The 8,984-nt window shown below is 49.5% G+C and overlaps 1 protein-coding gene across 2 annotated transcripts in view; it reads left to right on the top strand.

Annotated features, from left to right (window-relative positions):
* The first annotated feature begins 3,125 nt into the window (after positions 1-3,125).
* ywhaba (tyrosine 3-monooxygenase/tryptophan 5-monooxygenase activation protein, beta polypeptide a) overlaps positions 3,126-8,984 on the top strand; it is a 30,648-nt gene continuing 24,789 nt past the window's right edge. Inside the window, exons 1-2 of one of the 2 annotated variants that reach the window (XM_038810115.1) lie at positions 3,126-3,246; positions 3,875-4,338. In XM_038810115.1, coding sequence (XP_038666043.1) covers positions 4,045-4,338 — 294 coding nt within the window. In that variant the 5' untranslated portion in view covers positions 3,126-3,246; positions 3,875-4,044. Of the gene's footprint in view, positions 3,266-3,874; positions 4,339-8,984 lie in introns of both variants that reach the window. The other variant, XM_038810114.1, reaches the window with a different exon arrangement.

Genomic DNA, 8,984 nt, shown 5'->3' with positions numbered 1-8,984 from the left:
AGCCTTCATTTTAGTTTGTGAATGACAACAACTCAAAGGCAATTTGTGGAGACCAGCAATTTGTGCCCATGTCCTACCCAATAGTGCCATGAACCATTTTATTTTGCAGTTGCAGAATTCAGCGAGAATGCTGGAGATGGCCTACTGTGGAAAAACTGGCAAATGTCAGATTAGCAGCAGGTAAATGTACCCCCCTTCACCACCCAGAACAGGAAGGGCCCAATGACTTTGTGGCCAACATTTATCCCTGAAACACACTGCTGAAACAAGTTGGTCATTTAATTCATTCCATTTGCGAAATCTGGCCGTTGGGTTTGCCAACCTTATAACAGTAGCTACATTTCAAAAGTGCTTGATTGGCTGTGCAGCACTTTGGGATATGGCAAGGACAGGAAAGGTACTATATACACGGGTGTCATTTCCTCCCTGTGTGGTATCAATATGCTTCAAAGAAATGGTGGAAGGTGGTGGAGAAACGTCTGTTTTAACTTCAGGTGTCTGACATGTTAAAAAAAAAATCTGCTGAATGGTCACCTTGACCTGAAATGTTAACTCGCTTTCTCTCCACGAATGCTCTCTGACCTGCTGACTATCTCCAGCATTCCCCAAATTACAAATTTTAGCTCCCAGCCTGTTTTTAAAAAAAAGTGACAGTCAAAAGGCACTGCATCATTTTTTTTGATCGAGAGCAAGTTACACCAAGCAAAAGTGGAAATATACACTGAAACAGTAAAGTCCTCAGTGGCTTGGAAGGGGGGGGGGGGGGGGGAGAGAACAGAGAGTGAGCTAGAAATGCTGATACACAATTCTTTAAAAGCAGCATTGCAGATGGAAAAATCAATTTGGAAAAAATACAAATGACACGCAGGCTTTTATATAGAGATACTTTCTATCAGCACTCAGCTCTGGATCACAGTGGGAATACTGTGTGATGTTTTAGACACCATGTTGTAAATTTACTAGGATAAGGGGATGAGAGATTATAGTTAACACAAAGGACATGGAAGAAAACAGAAAGCAAGGGTTGCCTTTGCTGCAGGAGAGAAAGTTAAGGAGAGTCTAATAGATCGTTCAAAGGACAAATCATGGCGGATCAACATTTCTGCGGGTCAGCAAATCGATAAGAAGGCGCGCAAAAAAAAAAATCATATCAGTACCAGAAACTTGAAAAATGTTTATCATGCAAAGGTTTATTAGTGTGCAGAATGCATTAGTGGCTGTTTGAGCTGAGTCAGTTCTGACATTGAAGGGGCGGGTGAGGAGAGGGGGGGGGGGGGGGTGGAAGTGGTCGGATAAACGCCTGGAGGCAAATGTTGAGTGGGCACAGGGGCTTTCCGAGGAGGGGGGAGGATTAGGGAGGGATGTGGGGCAGCCGGCGCCCTCACACGAAGTCCGGATAGCCGCCACTATGCACGACCCTGTGGCGTGCCAGACAGGAATGAAGGTCTCGGGAGAGGTGGATGGCGGGATGCATGGGAGAGGGAGGTGAGGGGCAATTGTCGCCCTAAACAACCTGCCCCCCCCCCCCCCCTCCCATCATCTAGCATTGGTTAGCTGTGAAGCCCAGCCGCTCTTGCTGCTGGGTGTGTTGAAGTGCCCCCATTGCCCCTGCTGTACACACGTGTAGCATTGCGCAAAAGACAGAGAGAGAGAGAGAGAGAGGAGAGAACAGCAATATCCCTGGCAACGCTCTCAGCCCCGGGGTGGTTCAGGTGGGGGGGGGGCTTGACGTGTGTGTGGGAGGAGGGGCTGTCGTGGGAGGAGGGAAGTGGAGGACTAGGGTAGCGCAGGAAGAGGAGGGGGCGGAGGAGGAGGGGGTAGAGGTGGAGGAGGGGGGTGGGGGTGGAGGAGGGGGGTAGAGGAGGAGGAGGGGGGTGGAGGAGGGGGGTGGAGGAGGAGGAGGGGGTAGAGGAGGAGGAGGAGGGGGTAGAGGAGGAGGGGTGGTAGAGGTGGAGGAGGGGGTAGAGGAGGAGGAGGAGGGGGGTAGAGGAGGAGGGGTGGTAGAGGTGGAGGAGGGGGTACAGGAGAAGGGGGTGGAGGACGGTAGTGTAGGAGGGAGATGGTAGTGTAGGAGGAGGAGAGCAGTGTAGGAGGAGGAGAGTAGTGTAGGAGGATGAGGGGGCAGAGGAAGAGGAGGGGGTAGAGAAGGAGGAGGGGGTAGAGGAGGAGGAGGAGTGGATAGAGGAGGGTAGTGTAGGATGGATTGTGTAGGATGAGTAGTGGAGGATGAGGAGGGTAGTTGAGGACGAGGAGGGTAGTGGAGGACGGGGAGGGTAGAGGACGAGGAGGGTAGAGGACGAGGAGGGTAGTGTAGGAGTAGGAGGGGGTAGAGGAGGAGTGGATAGAGGAGGGTAGTGTAGGAGGGGGAGGGTAGTGTAGGAGGGATTGTGTAGTAGGAAGGTAGGAGGGTGAGGAAGGTAGAGTAGGAGAGGGGTAGTGGAGGAGGGGGAGGGTAGTGTAGGAGGGATTGTGTAGTAGGAAGGTAGGAGGGTGAGGAGGGTAGAGTAGGAGAGGGGTAGTGGAGGAGGGGGTGGGTAGTGTAGGAGGGACTGTGTAGTAAGAAGGTAGTGGAGGATGAGGAGGGTAGAGGAGAAGTGGGGTAGTGTAAGAGGAGGAGGGTAGTGTAGGAGGAGTGAGATGAGGGAAAGAGCGCCTTTTCCTTTCCTGTAATACACATAATCCATTTAATACGTCAATCATGCCACCGTTGCCGTGGCAGCGCTTGACGTCATGCTGCCCTGCAGCTCATTGGAGGAAACCCCGTCGCGCCGGAGAAGCCGCTCAAAGAATCAGCTGTGAGGGACGGAGGGAAACAAAATCCGCCCGCCCGACTCACCGCAACGCAAAACAAAATCCGCCCGCCCGACCCACCACAACGCAAAGCAAAATCCGCCCGACTCACCACAGCGCAAAACAAAATCCGCCCGCCCGACTCACCCCAGCGCAAAACAAAATCCGCCCGACTCACCACAGCGCAAAACAAAATCCGCCCGCCCGACTCACCGCAGCGCAAAACAAAATCCGCCCGCCCGACTCACCGCAGCGCAAAACAAAATCCGCCCCGCTCCACCCACCACAACGCAAAACAAAATCCGCCCGCCCGCCCCGCTCCACCCACCCCCGCCCCCTCCCCCTCCCTGGCGTCAAGTGAGGCGAATCGCGGCGGCTCCTCCTCACTCACTCTCACTTGACTAGAGCGGCGAGAGAGAGGCCACCGTGCAAGAGGCTCAACTCGGACGCGCCAAGGTAGAAGAGATTAATAAAGGTAGCGGCGCTTGAGTCCCATTCATATTTGGGGGGTGTGTGTGTGTGTGGCTGAACGGAGCCGGCGGGTGGGCCTCGGGGAGGGGGAGCCGGTGGGGGTTGGTGGGGGTGGGCTGCCAGGAGGCCCCGCGCTGGAAGAGCCCGGGAGGGGGTGTGTGTGGCTGAACGGAGCCGCCGGTGGGCCTCGGGGAGGGGGAGCCGCCGCTGGGGGGCTGGGGTTGGTGGGTGTGGGGGGGGCTGGGGTTGGTGGGTGTGGGGGGGGCTGGGGTTGGTGGGTGTGGGGTGGGCTGCCAGGAGGCCCCGCGCTGGAAGAGCTCCGGGAGGGGAGGGGAGGGGGGGGGGGGGAGAGAGAGTGAGACCCACTTGCTATCCTTTGCGGTATTTATCTCTTCTTCCCCCCCCCCCCCCCCCCCGGGGAAGGGACCGAGTTTCTCCCCCACCCCACCCCTCCTTTGGGGAAGGGACCGAGTCGTCGTCCCCCCATCTCCCCTCTGATCATTTGTTTGGGGGGAGACATTTTATTTTCACTTCAGCTGAATAAAATTCTAACCAAATTATTCCTCTGTCTCTCCCTCCATTTTCTTTTTCCTCCCTTTTTTATTCTTTGCAGACAGAGAGCCAGACGAGCGCCCAGAGCAGAGCAGCCGTGTCTCACCCCCCCCTTCCCCACCCTCTCTCTGTCTCACACACACACACACACACCCCAGGCTCTCACTCTCGACTCTTTCTTCCCCCACCCCCCCTCCTCCTCCTCCTCCTCCCTCCCCAGCCACACCGACAATGGACAAGAACGAGCTGGTGCAGAAAGCCAAGCTGGCCGAGCAGGCCGAGCGCTACGACGACATGGCGGCCTCGATGAAAGCGGTGACCGAGCAGGGCCTGGAGCTCTCCAACGAGGAGCGCAACCTGCTGTCGGTCGCCTACAAGAACGTGGTGGGGGCCCGGCGCTCCTCCTGGCGGGTCATCTCCAGCATCGAGCAGAAGACCGAGAGCAACGAGAAGAAGCAGCAGATGGCCCGGGAGTACCGGGAGAGGATCGAGACCGAGCTGAGGGACATCTGCAACGATGTGCTGGTGAGGAGGGAGGGGAGGGAAGGTGCAGAACTGCTTCTTCATCTTAAAAATATTAATTACATCTCCTCCAATATGATGGAGATGGGGTGTGTCAGTATGAAGACTAAATCCTTTCACCCAGTTAGCTCATTTGTATTTCTCACCCTGTTAAAATATAAGACACAGGACATGTCGCCATTTACAACCCTGCACTCCCTTTATACATGTCTTCTTGCATATGTCTGGGGAGGCTTGAAGATTTTGTGGCTGGGATTAGGGAGGGGGGTTGGCTGTCTGTCTTGTTTCGTATACATGGTCTGGACTGGAAATGATGCAGTCTCGGTTGTTTTAAATGCTCGTTTGTCTCTTGTCTCTCTTCCCCTCCCTCTCTCCCCTCCCTCTCTCTCTCCCCTCCCTCTCTCTCTAAATGGAGGAAATCTGCGGTGGTCTGGGTGAGATCCCTCGTCTCCCAGCTCCGAGGGCGGGCGGAGCGAGATGTTACAATCCTGATTATCGAGCCACCGCACCATTTATTTGTCTCCGCTTTGACCTTGTTCCTGTCAATCTAATAATTTAACGCTTCCTCTGGAGGATCCGCCACTGGGATCAGTTGAATCAGACCGGGGTGGGGTTTTTTTTTTTGGGGGGGGGGGGGGGTGGGTGGTTTTTGGTGGAGTAGGAGAGGCGGAGGAGGCTGTGTATTAGGTGAACGAAACGCAGCCAGATTTTTCTCTTTTGGGCGTTGCCGGCAATTAATGTCGCTGCTGTGGGCCTGGGCCTTGCAATAAACCGCCTGTGGGCCACGATTTTATGCTTTGTTTCCCCAATTCAATGAACTGTTTTACAAAGAGATGCTTTTTTAAAGGAGAGGGGGGGCGAATCGACAACCCCTCCCTCGCCCACTGATGACGCTGAAACTTTCCCTATTTAATCGGATTGGATTTGTGTAGCAGCAAATCTAGCTCCCCTGCTTAACTTCGCATCTTGGCCGTGTTTAATTTTCATATATTTTACTGCTTTATTGGCAGTGTTAGGTTTGGCTTTCCTTGGGCGTGTCTTTTGAAGGCCGCTGATAACGATTTCTTTTAGGTGACTCTATATAGAGATAATAGACTACTCCGGCTAAAGGATCATTACAAATCAGTAGTTGGCTTAATCTCTGGCTGGTTTGTAAAGGGTGGGGCAGGGAGAGGTGACTTTGCAACCACCCTGTTTCTTTATCTTCGAATTCAGGTGAACTTTTCCTTGCAGGGTTGTTGTTGCAGTGGAGAAGAGTGGAAAGGAATTCTTGCATCATTAGGTCATTTCCTGCTGCTTCCCCTGCACTACCCCTGCTTTCATTGTAAAGTGCATCGGTTAGTACTTGGGTCCATTTCCAAGTAGCTGCAACTGCAGCATTTGGAAAGTGAGAGATACTTGAAGATCTAACCAACACGTTGTCTATCTCTTTCTCTCCCCTCACCCGACCACATACCAGAACAATTCCATCTCCCACATGGAATATGCATAATGTACCAGAGATTGATTTGGTCTGTCCAGAGCTGTCAATGCAGGTTAATTAAACGTGTTTTGCATTTTTTCGAAAGATGTTTGAGGCCAATGCCAGTGCACTTCTCTGCTAAGAGTTTCTAGCTTTTAATTTCTTGCACCTCCAATTTCAAGCGATTACTGGTGATACCACATCAGACCTAAACCTGAATCTGCATGGAAGGGTCCAACAGTACATGGAACATACAGTGCAGAAGGAGGCCATTCAGCCCATCGAGTCTGCATCGACTCACTTAAGCCCTCACTTCAACGCTTAACCCAATAACCCCTCTGCACCTTTTTGTACACTAAGGACAATTTAGCATGGCCAGTCCACCTAACCCACGTCTTTGGACTGGGAGGAAACCGGAGCACCCGGAGGAAACTCACTCCATTCGAATGGGCTTTCTTTAGATTTGTTTGAGGTCACTAGACTTATGGCTCATTGGTCTCAGCCATTCGAAACTGCACCGACTCACTTAAGCCCTCACTTCAACGCTAACCCAATAACCCCTCCTAACCTTTTTGGACATTAAGGGCAATTTAGCACGGCCAATCCGCCTAACCTGCACGTCTTTGGACTGTGGGAGGAAACCCATGCCATTCGAATGGGCCTTTAGATTTGTTTGATGTCACTAGACTTATGGCTCATTGGTCTCTGCACAGGGTCATGCTGTACTTTCAAAAATAAAATTATATGTTGTATATTCAGCATTGTACTTTTAAAAAATATTTTTGGATCAAAACTAAGTGTTAGCTGGAATAATCAAGGTTGATATTCTATATGTTTTTAGAAAACATCAATTTAGGATTTAGCACTTGAATGGGGAGGGAAGATTTTGTGGAACTTTGTCAGGCTTTAATTTAGCTGGACTTCTAGTTAACAGTATACTAAAATAAAATTCCTGTATGATTCTGGCAGTAGTACCCAGGAAAACACTGGTTCACATTAAGCAACATTGGGCAGATAAGGTTTCACATTTAGTTGTCACAATTGTATTTATTGGAGGTTTTATTAACTAAATAGTCTAACAAAAAACAAAGTTGTTTGTTGTAGTAACCAAGCGACTTTGCTTAATTCTAATTTTGATCCCTAGCTACAAGCTGAGAATTCAGTGTTTCAACCTTCATATTGGTGAAGTTGTAATTTAATTTTGTTTTGTGTTTTCCTGCATGCTGGAGTCACTTGGTGCTTTTTTAAATTGTTTACTGAAATGTATTGTGCTGTATCACTAGATGCCAGCATTTAGAGTTCTATATAATTAATTTAACTCCGCTTCTGGGGAAAGTATTCGGTACCCTTTTTTAAAAATTTCCGTTAGGTAGTTAGTGCTTCTTTGTATAATTTATTTCAGAACTATTTACGTATAGGTTTTGGGCTTCCTCCTATTTCTGTAGATTTCTCATTCTACTTGGCCGTGTTCCATAATTCCCTAATAGCCTTACCTAACAAAAATCTATTTTTTTAGTCTGAAATTTCAATTGACTCAACTTCATAACCTGTTGGCAGCAAAGTTTTCAGTTTCCATTACCTTTTGTAAAAAGGTGACATTTTCCAGTTCACTTAACACGATAGTAATTGGGATTTGTATTATTGAGATAATTTTACTGTTTCAATTATGTATGCTGAGTTCCTTGAGCCTTGCGTTGTACATGAGCTGAGCTGCATTGATTTCTCCCCTGCCCCACTTCCCACTTCTAATTTCTCTTTCAGCATTTTACCTTTCCCCAGAAACTGAGTATCAAGTCCTAATTGTTGACCGTTAGTAATACTGAAGCATGGGCACAGCTTCTCTATCACATCGGCGGTGCTTTTACCCTGGACCATCTCTTAATGAGACACGGCCAAGGCTCCTCGTCGAGTGAATAGTTTGTATAAACAAAATTCCACTTATACAGTATTTAACGTTTTCAACCATGACTTTGCATAAAGACTCGGCAGCTTTTACCAACCCTGCCTGCCCAGGTCCATTAAAACAAGCCAGACTGATGGGCAAATCAAATTGTAAGACCAGTTTTGGATATTTTTGTGCCTGTAGTATGGTAACTCTTGTTCTGAAACGCCAATTTAATTTGATAAACTGACAGAACCAACTCACTCCCCTTTTATGATCTATCCACCTTGCTGCACAAGCCCTGAAGTTGTAAAATTGGCCGCCTCAGAGTGCATTTATACAAAGCTTTTAATGTGGCAAAATATTCCCCAGAGCTTCACAGCACCATTGTCAAACAAGTTGGGTAAATGAGAAATAGCTTGGTCAAAGATAGACGAGAAGAGAGAGGGTCAGAGTTGGATGAGAAGTGAGGGGTTTAGGGAAGGAATGCCAGAGGTTGGGCCATTAAACACGGCTTCCAGCAATGGAAGGAAGTAAATCTGGTTGATCAAGGTGAGAGCTGAAGCACAGATCTTGAAAGGTTGTAGGACTGAAGGGAACTTGAGATGAGGAAAGGCCAGGCCATGGCAGGATTTGAAAACCGGGATGAGCAGTTTAAAATAAAGGCCAGATGACCTGGAAGACAGTGTAGATAATGGGTGAATGGTACCTGGTGCAAGTTGGGATGCATAGAATCCCTACAGTGCAGAAAAAGACCATTTGGTCCATCAGGTCACCACTGACCCTCTGAAAGAGCACCCAACCTAGGCACACTTCCCCCACCCTATCCCCAAAACCCCACCTAACCTTTAGACAACTAAGGGGCAAGTCCTGCACATCTTTGGACTGTGGTAGGAAACTCATGCAAACACTGGGGAAATGTGCAATGTCCACTGTCACCTGGCCCCTTTGTTGTCATGCAACTGTGTTCACCACTGTGCTGCCATGAAACCCATACTAACAAGTCTTTGGTGAATTCGGGATGCACAAGTCTTGAATATTTGAATCGAGGTGTCAAAGGGGATGAGGATTTCTGTCAGTGTGGGTCTCTTCCCCCACAACCCAAAGAGGTGCAGGGTAATGAATTGACCACACTAAACTGTCCCTTAATATTCTTTTTTAAAATGAGGTTTCAACAGCCGATGAGCTCGTGCATGGTTGGTGGTGGATGAAGTTGGAGGTAGGAGTAGATGATGGTATCTTGGGGGAGATGATCGAGTCCAAAGTTCATCTCTGTCAAGTAGGATGCCATGGTTGAGGGGTGTG

Source organism: Scyliorhinus canicula, chromosome 10, assembly GCF_902713615.1.
Source record: "Scyliorhinus canicula chromosome 10, sScyCan1.1, whole genome shotgun sequence".
Lineage (NCBI taxonomy): Eukaryota > Metazoa > Chordata > Chondrichthyes > Carcharhiniformes > Scyliorhinidae > Scyliorhinus > Scyliorhinus canicula.
Note: the sequence above shows the minus strand (reverse complement) of the source record. Positions and strands in the feature narration are given on the sequence as shown.